The 17191-nt window shown below is 58.5% G+C and overlaps 2 protein-coding genes across 2 annotated transcripts; one reads left to right on the top strand and one right to left on the bottom strand.

Annotated features, from left to right (window-relative positions):
* Positions 1 to 3: 3 nt before the first annotated feature.
* TESK1 (testis associated actin remodelling kinase 1) lies at positions 4 to 11758 on the top strand. Its single transcript, XM_021554649.3, has 10 exons — positions 4 to 222; positions 6949 to 7070; positions 7202 to 7250; positions 7478 to 7624; positions 7806 to 7888; positions 8226 to 8316; positions 8565 to 8648; positions 9104 to 9193; positions 9359 to 9509; positions 9751 to 11758. Exons 1-10 carry the CDS (start codon positions 4 to 6, stop codon positions 10788 to 10790), a joined length of 2076 nt encoding a protein of 691 aa, XP_021410324.2. The 3' UTR covers positions 10791 to 11758.
* A 1578-nt stretch (positions 11759 to 13336) lies between these two features.
* Positions 13337 to 16615, bottom strand: LOC110484180 (B-cell differentiation antigen CD72). Its single transcript, XM_021554645.2, has 7 exons — positions 16537 to 16615; positions 16362 to 16451; positions 16064 to 16150; positions 15226 to 15540; positions 14838 to 14986; positions 14362 to 14504; positions 13337 to 13475 (listed from the first exon to the last, which is right to left on the bottom strand). Exons 1-7 carry the CDS (start codon positions 16613 to 16615, stop codon positions 13337 to 13339), a joined length of 1002 nt encoding a protein of 333 aa, XP_021410320.2.
* Between the last annotated feature and the right edge of the window lie 576 nt (positions 16616 to 17191).

Raw genomic sequence — 17191 nt, 5'->3', positions numbered from 1 at the left:
TGAATGGCGCTGGGGGTGCTCGGCGGGACCGACATGGAGTGGGAGAAGCTGCCGCGGCGGCCCGGGGAGGGCGAGGGGGAGGCGGCGGGGCCGTGGCCGGGCTGCGGGCGGCTGCGGCCCTCCTCGTACCGGGCGCTGCGCAGCGCCGTCTCCACCCTGGCGCGCATCGACGACTTCTACTGCGAGAAGATCGGAGCCGGCTTCTTCTCCGAGGTCTTCAAGGTGTGCGGGGCGGGAGCGGGGATGGCGGACCGCGGGGCATCCCGCCGGGATCGGGCGTCCCCCGGGACCGCGGCAACAGCGCAGCCCCGGCCGCGCCCTGGGCTGGGGACTGTGATCCCCCCTCCAGACCCGGCCGCCGGGCCAGGCTGGGGCTGGTGGAGGCCGTGCCGTGCGGAGGGGACGCGGGCACTCCGCCGCTGGCCCCGTCCCGGCCGGGGCGTTGTGCCTCCATCCCCCCGAGCTGGGGGAGGGGAGCGCCGGCTCTGTTTACAGCCGGGGAGGCTGAGCGCTCCGAGCGCTGCCCGGGGGTTGTGCGGGGGGTCGGGTGGCGGGCAGCCGAGCCCCGGGACCCCTGGCAAAAGACTGGACAACCGAGCCTGCCCGGGATGTTCCTGTGCCAGGGAATCCAGATAGTGTTCCTAGCCACTCCAGGTGATGTCCGGCGTTGCTGGGCCTGCTGAGCCTGTGATGTGCAGGACTCCCCACGGGACCCCCACGAAGGTGTTTGGATGTGGGACAGGGGTGTGACGCCGTAGAAGAGATCGGGGCTGACTTCTGGCTTAGCCCCCAGAGCTGCCTTTGTCCTCCATCCTCTCTGGGACTGTCAGGGTGGGGATGCTGTGTGTGGCCCGTGCCCGGCATAGGGGGGAGTGTGAGTGCTGGTGGGGGGCTCGGTGTCTCCAACAGTGAGGCAGAGGTGCATGGTGGCAATATCCTGCCATGCCAGTGCACTGCTGCTGGGGACGAAGGGGCTGTGCCTCGGTGTCACCACTACCTCTCCCGGCAGAGGGGAGGTGTGTGCATGTGTTGTTTTGATCCTCAACATCAGTTAAGGAACCATAAGCCTCTGGGCTAGGACTGCCCTTAAGTGGTGATCTAGTGGCTTCATATCCCTCAAAGAGCAGCTTAGGGCTGGGCACAACCCCTGCTAAATGCCACCACAGTCACTGAGGTCACAGGCAGCACAGCCATTAGGGCATTCACATCCTGGCTGTACCCTGGGGTCTCTCTCCAGCCCTGACAACGTTCCCCACTCAGCAGGGAGACCCCAAGACCTGTTTCCTCTTCAGCCACAAAAGAGATGTCCTGTGAGAGGCCATGGAGAATGTGCAGAAAGGTCCCTCTCCTCCATGCTCCCTCCTGGAGCTCCCAGTGGATCCATGACCTCCCTGCTGGCTGGGTTCCTGCTATTGATCTCTGGCTTGGAGTGCACAGCAGCACCTTGGAGCAGAGGGAGGCATTTAATAATGTCAGGCGTGGATATGGCTATTTAATAATGGATGCTCCCGTGTCTCAGCGAGGCCACGGCCTCGCTGTTTGTTTTTCCAGTCTCTACGGGAGCCACAAAATGCTCCTTCTCCCATTCATCGTTTAGGTTCTTGTGGGACTCCTGGCGTATAGGATTTGGGGGATTGGTGAAGGTTGAGGGGTGGGAATGGGATCAGGATCAGTAGTCGACATGTGTGCATTGTGGCAAGGGAGCAGGAATGGGAGGGGGCCAGATGGGGCTTTGTGCTTGTGCGGTGGGTTGAGTCCAACAGGTCAACAGGATGGTGGGGTAAGCCTGGGATCTGAGATGGGCTTTGGCCGCCAGGGCTTGTGAGGAGAACAGAGCTTGGCAGGGCAGCCCAGGACCCATTTTCCTCCCACCTCCCTTGTTCCTTCTGTAGCTTTCCAAGGCTGTGGGCACTTGAATCCTCTCTGTGTGGCTGCTGAGCCATACGTCATTCCAGCCTTGGAGGGTGAGGGGGACAGGGAGGGGACCTTTGACATCTCTGCCCTTGTGCAGGTAGCTCAGTCCTGGTGTGGATCTGAACCAGGGTCAGGCAGAGTGCTGACAAGCATCTGACTCTTCTCAGCATGAAAGCCAAAGAGCTCAGTGTTCCAAGTGCTGGTGTCCCAAGCTAGCCCGTCCAGTCACCTCTCTCAGAAAGGTTGTACAGAGCAAACAGGAGACACCAGTGACAAGAAGCTGCTCTTTTTCATGGCGCTTGTTCATAGCTGATCCCCCACTGTGCTGCAGAGCAGGGCTGTTTTCCCTCTGGAACAGCTGGTTCTCATTGCCTTTCCCTGTGCAATTTCAGAGGCACAAGCCCCCCCATTTTCTCAGATACACAGACATTGCAGGAAGCCACCTCTCTATTTCCAATTGACTGAGCAGATTGAGCCAGGTCTGTTTGTGCCAGGCATTTTCTCCAGCCCTTAAACCACTGTTGCATCTCTCCCTCAAATCCTTCTCTTACTTTCCCGTGTGCTGTCTGCAGCAGACACAGGGGCTGTGGGCAGCATCCTTGGGGCTGTATTCAGAGGCCTTCACCCATCTGAATCTCAGCCTCATGCCCTGATGTTACACATCCTCTTGGAAATGCCATCTCCCAGGGTGCAGCTCTGTGATGTGCTCTGTCCATCACCCCATTTCCATGGCATTTTGTATGTGTGTGTGTTTGTGTGGTTCAGCAGCTCCCAGCATGAGCAGAGCTCACAAGAGGGTTTTGGTATCGCTGTCGCTTGCCCATCTCTGCTCGCTTCCCCGCTAACCTTTGGGGTTTTCTATTTACTTCCAATTTTCTGGTGCAACTAATGGAGCAAGTCCCTTTGTCTTATCTGCTGCCCTTCATCAGGGACCTTGCCTTGTTTTACAAAGCAGAATGAAGCAGTGTGACACTGATGGAGAAGCTAAGGCAAGCAGGGAGGAAGTAAATTAGCCAAGGTCAGCCAGCCATGGCAAGGCTGGGAGCAGCCCTGGCCCCACAGTTGCCACTTCAGAGTCCTGGGCACAGGAAACATGGTGTGCTGGCCAGCTGGAGACATGCCAGCTCCTCTCCTGCCCTGTCACAGGGCATGCTCCAGGCTTGCCAGTCAGGCCAGGCAGTGATCTGCCACCACTGTACAACACTGGCACTGCCCTGGCTCCTGCTGTGCCCACAGTGCCACTCCTGGGAGAACAGGAGGTGGGGGTTACTGATGCTCAAACACCCTCCAGGAGCAGGTGTTTTGTCTCTTCCTCAGAGAAAGTCTGTCTTGACTGATTCTGCCTTTTCCATTTAATGAGCACGTTTTCCAGTCCTACCCAGTTGTGTTACTGGGATTCCTGTGAGTTCAGATGCAGTTGTTGTGGGTGGCTGTCAGGTTACCAGTAGCACTGGTATCTCCCTTACCCGCCTCCTGTCTTCCCCTCAGAACTCTCTGGGGTGATGGGTGCAGGGTGGTGTCCCTGTGTGACTGTGCCTTGCCTGTGTGGGGCAGGGGGGCAAGGGAATATGCAGAGAGTGGGGCTGTGTGCCAGGCCATCTCCAGTGCAGGCTGCAGGGGGGATGGCTGCTGAGACCTCCAGATGGAGCTTTGCCCCATGTCTAGACGGGAGTGCAGGCTGTGGGGAGGGAGCAGGCCGTCTGCTTGCTCTGATTAGCATGCTCTTTAAATAAGACTCTAATTTCCGCTGTTAAAAGAGCTCAGATCCCTTGTGCCCAGGCTGGGGCTGCCGCCAGCCCGGCCCATCCCCCAGCCCTGTGTGCTGGCGGCAGATGGGATGGGGACCAACATGCCATGGCACCCTGGCTCAGCCGCAGGACCCCCGTGAAGTGCCCAGTGGACCAGCCATGTGGGATACCAGGGAGTATCGGTGAGGGGTGAGAACTTGCCTGTTTCCTGGGTGAGGAGCAATGCCTTGCCCTCCCCCTGCAGCCCCACATGGCTGCCCAGCTGAGCTCAGCTCCGGGGAATGTGCTGGGATTCCTGGGCACCATGCCAGAGTGCATGAGAGAGGCGAGAGGGGACACCTTCCTGCCCAAGGAGGTTATGCTGCCTGCTGCCTTCTCTGGATGTTGGTGAGGAAGGAAACCTCCTTAGTGGGGGGCTTCAAGCCTCCTGCAGTCATGTCTGATGCCCTTTGAGGCTGTCTCTGTGTCAGAGGGTGGCCAGGGTGCTGGGCTGGTGCTAGCACCTGGACAGACTGGGTAAACTGGCTGGTGTCTGTGGGAGTCATGGAAAGGGAGCATAACTCCTTCCCTGCTATCCCAAGCATGGGCTGTCCTTGAGCTGTCCCAGGTGTGGGCTCTTCTTGCAGGGAAGATGGCAGAACAGGGCCTCTCAGGTATGCTCATTAGACAGCCTCAAGGACATCATGCCCAGTGGGGATGGAGTCACGGAAAAAGACATTGGAGCAGGGCTGTACTGGACAGGAGCTCCTGTGATCCCCAGGATAATTCCTGAAGAAGCAGCTTTCACCAGACCTTCCTTCCCCCAGGCTGCCTCTCCTCCAGTCTTAAGGTGTCCAACCCATGTGACTGCACTGAGACCTCACTCAGCCTATTCCAATGGCAGGTGGCTTTTTAATGAGGACTTAAGCCACGGGCACCACCCAACCCTGTGGGGCTGAGCTGGTGCCCACCAGATGCTGCTCCCTGATGCAGGGCCGCTGCTGCTGGCAGGGAGCTGGCCAGCCCTACAGCATATGGCCACCAAGTGCCAGCATTGTGCATGCCGCACAGCATTCCTGATGTGGGCGCGTGGCGCCGGAGCCTTGCCGCCTCCAGCCATCCCGGCGGGGATGAGTCTGCCTGCCCCACTGAGCCGGGTCCTGCTGTCTGGCAGCTGCTGGTGCCAGCCAAACTGACCGAGCCAGTCCTGCCAGCCCGCCATGGCGTGGGAAGTGAAGGAAGCACTGCCACCAGGAGAGGTGGGGCAGGAATGATAGGTTTTGCTGGGCAGCACCCAGTGCCAGAGGCTTGGCAAGGCTGCAGATCCTGCCGGCCTTGTCCAGGCTCTGCCTTCCTCAACCCCCATGGGGAGCTGGAGGGACCAAGGAAGACTGTGCCACCCTGCTTTGGTCACACAGGCCACTTCCTTTAAGCCTGCACTGAAGCCTGGCTGAGAGCTCAGTTTCTCTTTCTGGTGCTGCCCTCACCTGTCCCACCTACAGGGATAGGGTGGAGGAAAGATGGGTGAGATGGGGTAGGATTGCCCTTTGCCCTTGGTCTAGGTGTGACCAAAGAGTCCTAGGGCATCAGGATGCCATTGGCAGCAGTTCCAGGTGCTGCTGGGCAGTGGTGAGCAGGGCAGTGAGCACAGGGAGGATTTGGAGCACCAGTAGATGGAGTGCTCTGGGTGCTTCCCACAGCAGGCACTGCAGTTTAACCCTGGGACAGGCTCTCCCTGAACCCAGGAGCTCAGTATGTCAGTGGTCAGCAAGGAGGAGGCATGGGGAAATCCACCCTCCCTTCTCCCTGCAGTATGGTGGGGTGCCAGGATAGGGGCTTGTGGTGGCAGGTGTCCGGGGTGTCCCCTTCCCACTCATCCAGGGTCCATTCTGAGCTCTACTGTCACATGGCCTCTGTTGGTGGGTCAGGAGTGCCAGCTGGCTGTCTGGAGCTGGCTGGAGGTGACGCAGGTGTAACTGGAGCGGGGTGCCCACAGGCAGGTGTCTGCTGAATTATTCAAAGCCTCTCCATGAGCTGAATGAGCTGATGGTGGCACAGCACAGTTATTGCCTTTCACTTCCACTCTGACTGGGACTGGTTTGGCATCAGTGCACACAGACAGGTAGAAGGACCTTCACATAGCACTCATTTTCCCCAGGGCCTTTTGAAGGGATGTGCTGCTGCCCATCCCCTGGGTATTTTCTGCTGGATAGAGCCCCATCATGGCATAAACCCCAGGAGCAGTGGGGTGAGAGGAGAGCCCTGGAGGGGCCAGCATGCCAGCCTTCCTCTGTTGTGGTGGGGACAAGGGCCAAGCTGCGAGCAGGATAGGGGTGCTGGGGATCCTGCCTCCAGCCAACCCCCTGTGTTTTGCCTGGGAAGGCAATCCCTGACATGAGGGGTGTTGTGGGGCTGTCCAGGGGCTGGCACCAGCTCAGCAGCCTCAAACAGCATTGACTAAAAAGGAGAAGAGCAGGGAGCTGACGGCAGCGCTGAGGAATGCCTGTGCCTCCGTGCACAGCTCTGTGTGTGCTGGGGGGCAGCTGGGATCCACTGGGTTGTCCCCCCGGGCAGCTGCTGCTCCGAGGCAGGGTTGGCATCCCACCCCCAGCACCTGCTCAGGAGGGGACCCTCAGCACTGATTCGGCCCCCCCCCATAACAGTCAGGGCATCCGATGCTCTTCCCTTGCCCTGAACATGCCAGGGAGCTGCAGATGGACAGGGTGTCCGTGCTTGGCCATGCTCCAGCTGCTGTTCTTGGCAGCAAACCAGGCACCTAGATCGCATGACAGTGTCGGACTGGGGCTGGCTAAATATACAGCCCATCCAGGATCCATGCCCTGACAGACTAGGGTCAAGCACTACAGCTGGCCACACCTAGAGTTGGTTCTGAGGGTCCGTGTACCCCCCTCTTTTCTCCACCCCATGCTGGTTGGGTCTGGCTGGGTGTTGCTGACCCACAGCAAGTCCTCCCTGATGCTCCCCAATACTGTACCTGCCTGTTCCTACAGTAGAGCTGGGCTCATATCTTCTATGGGAGCTGTTGCTTCTCGGGAGTTCAGGGCAGTGTAGCATTGTGGAGGGAGCATGACGAGCAGGGTGCTTCAGGAAGGATGGGGCTGTGTGTCATCAGTACTGGGAGTACTTGGAGATGTGGGGAAACTGCCTCCCTAGCCCTAGTGGTCCCTGGGGTGCCACGGGATGCTTAGCTCCCCTCTCTGGGCTGGGGTGGGAGCCAGGTGAAGCCTAGTGTCCATGGGGCCTGCAGAGGTATGTGGGGCTCAGCCTTCCCTGCATCCCCCTCCAGGTGCGGCACCGCCAGTCGGGGCAGATCATGGTGCTGAAGATGAACAAGCTGACCAGCAACCGGGGCAACATGCTGCGGGAGGTGCAGCTGATGAACCGCCTCTCGCACCCCAACATCCTCAGGTAGGACCTGCTTCCTCATGCCTGCCCCCACCTTTTCCCTAGCCTGGGAGTTTGGAGCTACTGCTGACACTGGATAAGCTCCTGGGGCTAGTCCCTGCCACAGCCACCCTCAGGTCCCCTCTATCTCACAGGTTCATGGGGGTGTGTGTGCACCAGGGACAGCTGCATGCACTGACGGAGGTAAGAGTATGGCAACAGCCATGAGTCTCAGGGTTCCTGCAAGCCTGGGGAAGGGACAGGGATACCTATGGGGGCACATTCTTGGCCTGTGACATGTGCAGGCAAGTCCTACTGGGAGGCTGTGGTGTGGGGTGGCTGGAATATGCATTAATTAGGATGAGAGATGAGCATGCAGTGTTATGGGGGGAAGGGATGCTGTGATGCAATGGCCCGGCTCTTCTCATCAGTACATCAACGGTGGGAACCTGGAGCAGCTGCTGGACAGCCCTGTGCCCCTCTCCTGGTCCATGCGTGTCAAGCTGGCCCTCGACATCGCCCATGGCCTACGCTACCTGCACTCCAAGGGCATTTTCCACCGTGACCTCACTTCCAAGGTACCGGATGTTCCAAGGCACCACATTGCCCTAGCTGTCCCATACCGGTGTTGCAGCCTTGCTGCCCCAGGCATGGAGAGCTGGGGAGCAGGAGGCTGTGATGTGCCGGGGCATCCTGAAACTGGTGGCCAGGGAGGTAGGGCTGGTGCACTTGGTGTGACAGGTCCTCCTGTGCCCACAGAACTGCCTGGTGCGCTGCGAGGCCAGTGGCTACACAGCTGTAGTGGGTGACTTCGGCTTGGCAGAAAAGATCCCCACCTACAGGTACGTGGGCAGCATCCACCTGTCTATCCCCATCCCTGGAGCTCACTCAGAGCAGAAGCTGGAGAGGGATGGACATTGGGATGCAGCTAAAAGGGTAGGAATGGGGGTGGTGCGATAGTCCCTGGAAGGGGGGGCTCCAGGAGCATTTTGGGAATGGCTAGGAGGGGATGGAGAAGAGGGTGGTGTGACTGGGGAGAGATGAGTTTGTAGAGTGCATGGAAGAGGCTTAGCCCAGGAAGGGAGATGGAGATGATGATCTGGGCTGCTGCAGCAGGAGGATGGGAGGTTGGACATTTGAGGAACTGGGCAGCCTCTGATATTCCACCATGTCTCCCAGTGAGGGCAGCGAGAAGGAGCCGCTAGCCGTGGTGGGCTCCCCGTACTGGATGGCACCTGAGGTGCTGCGTGGGGAGATCTACAACGAGAAGGTGAGGCTCTTCACTTCTTCACCTGAGGTACTGTGTAGGGCTTTACTCAGGCTTGTGCTGCCTATGGTTTGCAGTATTTGCAGTCCTGGGGTGCACCTAGAGGGAAGGAATTGGGCATCCCTCTGGTGAGAAGGTGCCAGACCCCCCTGTGTGGCTCTGCAGGGAGGAGAAGGGCTGTGGCCCTGCAGAGTGGTGGGCACATCACCTCGGGGCTGCAGAGCACCCCCATGACTCCCCACTCTCTGCAGGCCGATGTGTTTGCATACGGCATCATCCTGTGCGAGACCATTGCTCGTGTGCCAGCTGACCCTGACTACCTGCCCCGCACTGAGGTGACTCTCTGGGATGGGAGCAGGGGGAGTTGTGGGTAGCAGCACTGAGGCTGGGGCCACTTCATCAAACAAGGGGGGCCATTCTGATTTGGGCAGAGACCCATGTGCAGGACTGGTCCCACATCTCAGGGCCAGGATGCTGCACTCCACTTGCTGCCCAGGGAGGGATGGTCTCTGCTGGTAACCTCAGAACCCAGAGTGAGCCTGAAAAGGAGAACAGGGCAGTTGGATTCAGGCAGAGACCAGAAGTGGTATCTGTGTCCTAGTATCCCCCAACCTTGGCCCAGTTTGGGGTGACATCAGGGTGCTCCCCTGCTGTGTCCCCACTGGGGTGCTTCCAGGTGCACAGTCTTGTGTGACAGTGCAGGGGGGAGTGGGCCAGCCATGTTAGGTCCCCTGGGCCTTGTGGTGCCACAGGAGACCCAGCCTTACTCTTCTTCCTTTTCCTGGTGCAGGATTTTGGTCTGGATGTCACCACTTTCCGCACCATGGTGGGAATTGACTGCCCAGCAGCCTTCCTCCAGCTGGCTTTTCACTGCTGCAGTGTGAGACTCCCACCTCCACTGACTGCCCTTCTCAGCCAGGGCAGGCAGGCAGGACAGGCTGCCTTGCCTGCTCACAGGGTGATGAGGGAGCTGTCTCTGCTGTGCAGGGCTCCCTGGGGTGCTTGAGGAGGCACAGACCTGATGGGGAATCCCTCCTGCCCACAGATGGAGCCCACCTCCCGCCCCTCATTCCTGGAAATCACGCAGTGCCTGGAGAGCATCCTGCAGCACCAGCTGGACGCCGAGGGTGCCAGGGCCACCCTGTTTGGCATCGGGGAGAGTCTGCCTGCATCTGGAACCACAGCCACACTCAGTGGTACGTGGGCGCCTCGGGGACAGGCCATAGCAGGGTGTAAAGATGGGGGAGTGTGGGGTTTCCCATCCCACCCCATCAGCTGTAGGGGAAGGAGACAGGGGTGTGTGAGGTCTGTAGGATAGAGCTGGTCCCTGTTCCTCCCTTGGGGTGTGCTCCTACGTTGTTGGGTGCTCAACACCCTGTAGCACCCCACATGGGCAGCTGCTGGCTGCTGGTGAGACTCTCCTGTGCTCATGCCCAGGAGTGTCCAGGTCAGCCAGCCACACCGAGCAGTCGCCCCTGCGTGAGCTGGGGACGCAGCACCTGCAGCCAGACCAGCACCTGTCCCGCAGCCAGTCTGACATGTTCCCTTCCAAGTCGTCCACCCTGCTGTGGCCGCTGGAGACTTACAGCGGGGCCAAGTCCAAGGAGACGTCCCTCCGTGTCAACCCTTTCTCCCAGCGTGAGGACCTCAAGGGGGGGAAGATCAAGCTCTTTGATACGCCGAGCAAGTCAGTCATCTCGCTCACCTTCAACCTGCCGCCCCCCGTCCCGCTGCAGCTCAGCAACCCTGTGACGCCTGAGCCCGCCGTGGAGGTGCAGTGTGACTTCTCAGCACCCACCACCAGCCCCCGCAAGTGCCACTCTCTGCCCTCCTCTCCTGAGCTGCCCCACCGGGGGGGCCTGGAGCTGGCTATGGGGTCCTCTCATCCCACTGATGACCCCCAGCCCTCCACCCTCCTTCCTCCCCCAGCGTGGGGACCAGCGTCCACTCACAGCTCCAAGGCAGAGGAGCAGATGGACTACAGCCCAGACAGCCCTGAGCTGGTGCAGCCCACCCCACTGCCCCTCAACAGCAACTTCATCCGCACTGCATCCTCGGGCACACGGGCCTGGCAGCCAGATGTGCGGGCCTCCAACGGGCTCCTCATCAACAACAACCACGTGATGGTCAGCAAACCTCTGGCCTGGGGCAGCGGGCTGGAGCACGGCTTCTCTGAGCTCAGCATCTCCTGTGCAGCAGCACTGGAGCGGACGGAGCGCTCAGCCATGTTGCCTGGGCACAGCTCTGCTGCCATGCTGGAGCAGGACGAAGTGCTGCCCTGCCCTGGCTGCTGCCTGAGTCCCTTCAGCTTCAGCTTTGCCTCCATCTGCCACCGGCCAGCGCCCAGCCCGCCCTGCTACCAGAACCTCAACTGCGAGGCTAAAAGCCTCATCTACCACGATGGGGGCCAGCACCAGAAAGCCCCGGGGCCAGTGCTGGCCAAGCCCAGCCTGAAGCTGCCGGAGGCGCAGTCCTAGTGATGGGGACCCTGGAGAATGGGGCTGAATCCAGCTGCCCTTTGCACCCCTCTGCAGCCACAGCACTGGGTAGTGCAGGAGCCTGGCACATCCCCATGGTCTGTTATCACTCGGCACGTGGTGGCTACCAGTGGCCATGGTGCCAAGTGCTGTGGCTGCCGCGACGCCACCCAGGCACTCAGGCACCCACCCCACCAGGATCAGCCTTGGGGATCTGCAGGGAACCCTGGAGGTGGGCTGGGTCTCTGCTGGGGACCAAAGTGCAATAACACTGCTGCCCTGAGCACTGCCCCAAGCGGCAGGGCTGGTCCCCCGCGGGGCCACAGGGCTCAAGCCCTGGATCCAGGATCCCCTTTCCCCAAGGGCTCACCCTTCTGCAGGATCTTGCTAAGGGGCATATAATGAGCCTGCTACCTTGGGAGAACTGGGAGCCCCCTGCACTCAGGGGGGTGAGAGGGACTGGGCTGGGGTAGAGAGGTCAGCGTGCGTTATGTGTGTTTTTGGGGATCCTGGGGGGCTGGTGGGTGAACCCGTGTGTGTCCACAAGTGTGGGGAGCACACCAGTCCCTGACATGGGGAGAAGAGGGCAGGGGACCGTAGAAGGGCAATGCCCGTGGGCAGTGCACTGGGAGGATTGCCAGCATTGGGGTTGTCCCTACCTGACCGATGCTGAGAATTGGGTGCTGAGTCAGAACAGTGCCTCACATCTCCCTGGCACGCAGGTTTGGGAGAAGGATGCTGGCAGAGGGGCCAGGATGCCATCCTGGCATCATGGGGATGGGGCCAGTGGGCAGCACAGTTAGGCTGCCTGGCCCCCCGGCAAGGGTGGGAGCCGGCTTTCCTCCCTCCTGCACAATGCACTGGTGAATGCAGAACTCTTTGTGTTTTTTATTATTATTAATAATAATTGCTAGTAATATATACCCAGCTTATTTAAAGTGTTCATTAAAAACTGAATGTCCCAGAAACTCAGACTGCTAGTTCTGTCTCTTGGATGCACATCAGATGTGGGCCCAGAAGGTTGCATAGTCTTGCCTGGGCATTCTGGGGGACTCCTCCAGGACTGCAAACCAACCTGGCTCAGCCCATTATTTCAATTCCCCTAAAGCACCCATCTTGACTTGAGATGGCTTCAGACAAATTCCCTTTCATTATTTAGGTTCTTTGGGTTCATGTCCTTGAGTCCGTGTTTGCTGTGGTGTACAAGAAAACAAAGAGCAGACAAACTGTGTCTCTTTATTGCTATCGAGTCTAGCCAGCAGACAAGACAGACGAGGAACACATGCCTCCTCCAAAAAGCCTGCCGTTAACACCCTTTTGCTCTTCATGCAAGCTTACTCACACAGCAGTTCATCAACTATATATGGCACACACAACCTTATCATAAACCGAGAGCATTTTCGCCTGGTTGAACATAACTTCCTGTGCTCTCACCTGGCTGCAGTGTTACATCAGGGCTGCTTTGCTTAATCTTCACATGTGCACGTGTGTAGCAGCTATTTAAAGCCCTGATGAGTTGTCTTGCTCTGTCAGCCTGCTACAAGTGCCTGAGTTAACTTTCGCTTTTGAAAGATGCAATCACACCATGGGACCCTAAAGGTCATTGTTCTACTTTCTAATTAGCGCAAAAAAAAAATCCCCAAATGTCAGCACAGGCACCAGCCAGTTCGGGCTCAGCTTCCCTCCTTAGGTGCTGAGGCTTTGCCAAGGCCGTTGAGTGCTGGGTGAAAAGCCGTGGTCAAGCTGCTCCTGCAGTGGGGTCGGGCGGAAAATTCCTGCTGTGGGGAGGGAACTGTGTGGGGGTGGGGCTGTGCTATCCCCAGCTCCCGCTCCTGACATGTCAGCAGCACAGCTCTCTCCAGCTGGAGATGTGGCATGGCTCCAGCACTATCAGTGCTTGATCCACTCCGCAGCCAGTTCCGAGCTCCCCACTGCCCACCAGCCATTGTGCTCAGAAGACCCAAAGTGTCCCATGCAGGTGTGGGGTCGGCTGTGGAGCCTCTACCACTCAGCCAAAGCACATCAGCTGGAGGCAAAGGGTCACGGGGCATCAGGACCTGGGAGGAAGGACCTGGGTGGCCCAGGAGCAGTGGGCTGTGGGAGGGAAGTGGCTGTCTGGAATGGATGGGACATCCTGGGCACAGCAAGGGTGGAGCAGAGGCAGTGCAAGATGCAGGTGCTGCAAGGGAAAGCAGAGGAGGGTGAGGTAGGGTAAGGGGGAGATGCTACCCAGCCTCCACCACATGCAACAGAGCTGGGAAAGCACCTTGCCAAGGGTTTTCCCCCATCTTCCCCTTTTGCTGAGCCACAGCTTCAGGTCTTGAGCTACCTCAGACCCAGAATGCCCATGGCAGTGAAGGGATGGAGACAGGTTCCATCCAGCACAGGGAGGTGACTGCACTTCTCTGCCTTTCCAAGGGAGAGGGGCTCACCATGCCCCATGCAGAGCTGCAGGGCTCCCTGCTTTCCTTGAGGCACACCCCAAAGAGCGTGTGTCCCTGACTCAGCAGGACTCACCACAGCGGTGCTGGGGCCAGCAGCCACCATCACATGAAAGGGAGGCTTGGCCCTGCTGCCTTCTCACAGATCCAGAGGTGCAGGTCACTGGGACCAGTGCACTGGGCAGGTTTGATGCTCCCACGGCTTATTATGGCACAGGTTCCATTTGATTTTGACTGCCATGGCCTGAATGGGGAAACAACACATCAGGCACTGACATGTTCTTTCTACAAACCCTGCTGAGGCAGCTGCGGCTGCTGACAACTGCCTTTTGTACACTGGCAGAGGAGTGGTCAGATGCTGGAGGCAAAGGGGAATCCCCCAGTCCTCCCCTACTGATTTCACAGGCTGAAGCCTCGGCTGATGTATCCCTGCACTTTCATGGGCAGGCTGAGAAACACTGTAAAATGTTTGCAGTGCTTGAGACACCCCTTTAGCCTCCCCCTTCTCAGCTTCACTGGTGGCAGTTGTTCCATGCCTGCGATAGGGAGAGCCAGGTCCTCCCTGAAGGCATGTGAATGACCAGAGGAGCTGGCCTGAGCCCTGGGTCTGTTCTGGGCACAGCTCCATGGCAGGGCTGAGGATGGAGGGCCAGGTGCCCACAACCTGGCCAGACAGGTTTGTTCCTCCCCAGTGCTCTCAGACACTGCAAGAGGAAGCATCAGTGAGCTGAGGAGGTGGTGCACGTGGCAGGGAGCAGCCCAGGATTCTCCACAGACAGGGAGGCTTATCTCCCTTTGGAGAGGAATCAAGAAGGCATGTGGGGGATAGAGGTGGTGCTCAAACACCTTGCCTAGGGCCCAATTAAAATCTGGGGTTTCTTCCCACTCCTTGCTGCCTCCTGCTTCACATGCCCTGCATTTTACCCACCCCCTAGTCTTGGCTTTCCATTTGCGTGTCCTCTAAGCGCCTCATCACACCATTGCACCCACCTTCCCTCAGTCCCTGCTGCTCTGATGTTCTTTGTTTTCAAGGGCCTGTGCCTGGAACCAGTTACTGGTGGGATTTAAAACACTTCCTAGAGCCATGCCAGAGGACGGGATATTTGGGAAGAGGCAGTGCTGCCACATACCTTTCATAAAGGGAGCCGTCCACCCAGAACCAGGCCCCCTCACCCTCTGGGTCCTCTTCCTCCAGCCAGCCATAGTCGTACCAAGGAAAATTGCCCTTCTGCAACCCAATCCAGTATGGGACATCTGCATTCTTCAGGAAGGTCTGGAGAAGAAGAAAAAGTGCTTTTCCATGTTTTATTCCATGGCACCCATGTACTGCCATAGTATATCCTTCAAAGTGGGGTGATCATCTCCCCAAGGAGCCCCTTGAGTCAGGACAGCTGAGCAGCCCTGGTGCCCTGCTCCAGCCTGGGGAACATCCAGGGATGCCAAAGCCTTTCTATCTCATGTCAACCACCAGATATGTGCTCCAGAGAACAGCCTTGTACCCTCCAATGTTTTGGCAGGACAGGGGTCCCCAGAACCATGCTAGCCCATCTGGGGACCTCATAGCTGGATACAGCATCTCCTGCCCTCAGCTCCCCCAGCACCCTACCGGCACAGTCCAGCGACTCCAGGATTTGGTGACCAGGAGCTGAGAATATGTCTTCTCACACTCATCTCTGCTGTCTTCCCAAGTCTTCTTCTCCGAGGAGATGAAGAGGCATTTGCCCCTGTACAGCAGCCAGCCAGAAGGACAGCAATCTATGGGTAGGGACACAGCTGAGGGGCTTGCTCAGCCACAGATACCCTGGGGGGTAACAAGGAACAGTCCCACACCTTCCCAGCAGACATCACAGGCTCAGTGTCTGCTCCGGGCATTGCTTCAGCTCTTGAACCACCTTGTCCCCACCATGTGGTCAAAAAAGCCAGTACTTGCCCCTTGACACCTGCTGAGCGGTGCCAGTCACCCAGAGCACCCCCTCCCTTCTCCACCACCCTACCTATAGCTGTGCAGGAGCGCAGGAGGGCCACTGTGCTCTCGCTGTTGTTGAGCCTCCCCTGCACCTCCTGCACCTCCCTCTCTGTCCTGCCTAGGACCGCCGTGACGCGACGCAGCTCCGTGTTCAGTCTGTCCAGCTGCAGCTGGCTGATGTTGCCCTCGTGCCATGCTCGCTGCAGCTCTTCTCTGGCCCATGCCAGCTCCAGTTGTGTCTGCTCCAGGCTCTGCTCCCGCACCCTCAGCTCCTGTGACAGGCGGCCCTGCTCGGACGCGTGCTCACGGGAGGAGTCCTGCAGGCTGCGGGTGACCTGCCAGTCTGGGGAAGAGGGTGGGTGAGCTGGACATGGGCATGGGACAGTTTGGATGTGGGACTGACCCTGCTTAAGGGAGGTGGGATGGGCAGGGCAAGGCAGAGGTTTATCCATGATGAATGGGAAAAGATGTGAGGGAAGGACACAGCAGGGAAGTGTACAGTTAAGGGTTGGGCATGATCTGGCAGGGGAGAGCAGGACAAGGTAGGATGGATATAGGATGGATATAGGAGCAGACACAGCAGGTTAAGGGCAGGAAGAGTGCAGCAATAATGAGGCTGGACAATGCCAGGATTGGAAAGAAAAGGAGCAGAAATGGAAAGTAAAATTAGGAAGAGGGTAATGGGAGGCAAAGGAGGTGTGAGGGATGTGCGAGGGATATAGGCCAGCTTGTGGCAGACAGGGCATAGGGACTTAGCAGTGAGTGTGCATAAGCATGCCTCTATTCACCCACAGTGCCTACCCCAGCCAGATGCCTTCCTGACCCAACCACTCCCTGCCCCAGATGTTCACAATCCTCCAACTCACAGCAAGCCCCCAGGGCCACAGTGGCCACCAGCAGCAGGCAAGTCACCATCAGACCCACAGGGATGCACCACCAACGAGAGCAGCACCCTGTATGACACAACAGACAACAGACATCACCTGAAGAGCTGGAAAACCCCTAACAGCCCCCAGACCTCCTTCTTGGATACAGGCAGGAGAGTGGTGGCATGACAGCACAAATGGAATGGTGTGGGTGATGGGAGTGGGAGGACCCCAGAATACCACCCACAACCTACACCGGAACCATCCTGTGTCTGCTGGAATCCAGCTGGGTACTCACCTGGGTTGGGCTCTGCTCCATCCTCATCCTGCCCTGCCAGTGCTGGCTGCATGTTCTCGAAGGGGCTTTCTGCCTCATTCATGCCAAAGGCTGTTGGAGGAAGGCAGGGGAGAGTAGCTGAGGCCATGGGGCTGGGCATGGCAGGGACAGTGTGTCAGGGCCAGTGGGCTCTCACCTGCCTCCAGCTCCTGGCTGGCCATGCTCCGGCCTCCCATCACTTTGGCAAACCTCAGATCAGCATAAAGCTGGGCCATGTGGGCAAATGCCGGGCAAGCCCTGAGCCTCGCTGGCTCCTGCTCCACCCTTGGGATGCCTTTCTGAGATGTCCCTGTTCCCGGTGATTGCGCCGTCTCTTGGAGGTGCAAAGGAGAAGTGCAGCCAGCATCTGCAGAAGCAGAAGTTTGCTCTGCACTGTAGCAGATGGGAGAAGTGAGGCATGGCTGTGGGGACCAGCACCCTCTCATTGGTCACAGAAACACCAGCCTGTCCCCTCCCACACCCTAGAAGTGCTCATGGTCCCCCTAGGCACAGGGCAGGATGAGGACAGCACAGCCAGGTGTCACAGCAGGGGCAGAGCGAAGGATAGACCAAATGTGTGGTCTACAAGTCAGAGCAGGGCAATCCTGAATACAGGAGCAAATTGCTGCGTGACAGCTCCATGAAAAGCTGGAGGTATTCACAGATAGAGATTTCCTCTCCTAGCCTCTGAGAATGGGACTTTCCCCATGATGTATTTTGTTCCACTACCTCTCATCCCTTCCCTGGACCCCTCCAATGAAGACCCCAACTTTGGCATTGCTCCAAAACAGCCCCAGAGAGTTACAAAAATC

The sequence above is a fragment of the Lonchura striata genome, chromosome Z, assembly GCF_046129695.1.
Source record: "Lonchura striata isolate bLonStr1 chromosome Z, bLonStr1.mat, whole genome shotgun sequence".
In the NCBI taxonomy this organism is placed as follows: Eukaryota; Metazoa; Chordata; class Aves; order Passeriformes; family Estrildidae; genus Lonchura; species Lonchura striata.
Note: the sequence above shows the minus strand (reverse complement) of the source record. Positions and strands in the feature narration are given on the sequence as shown.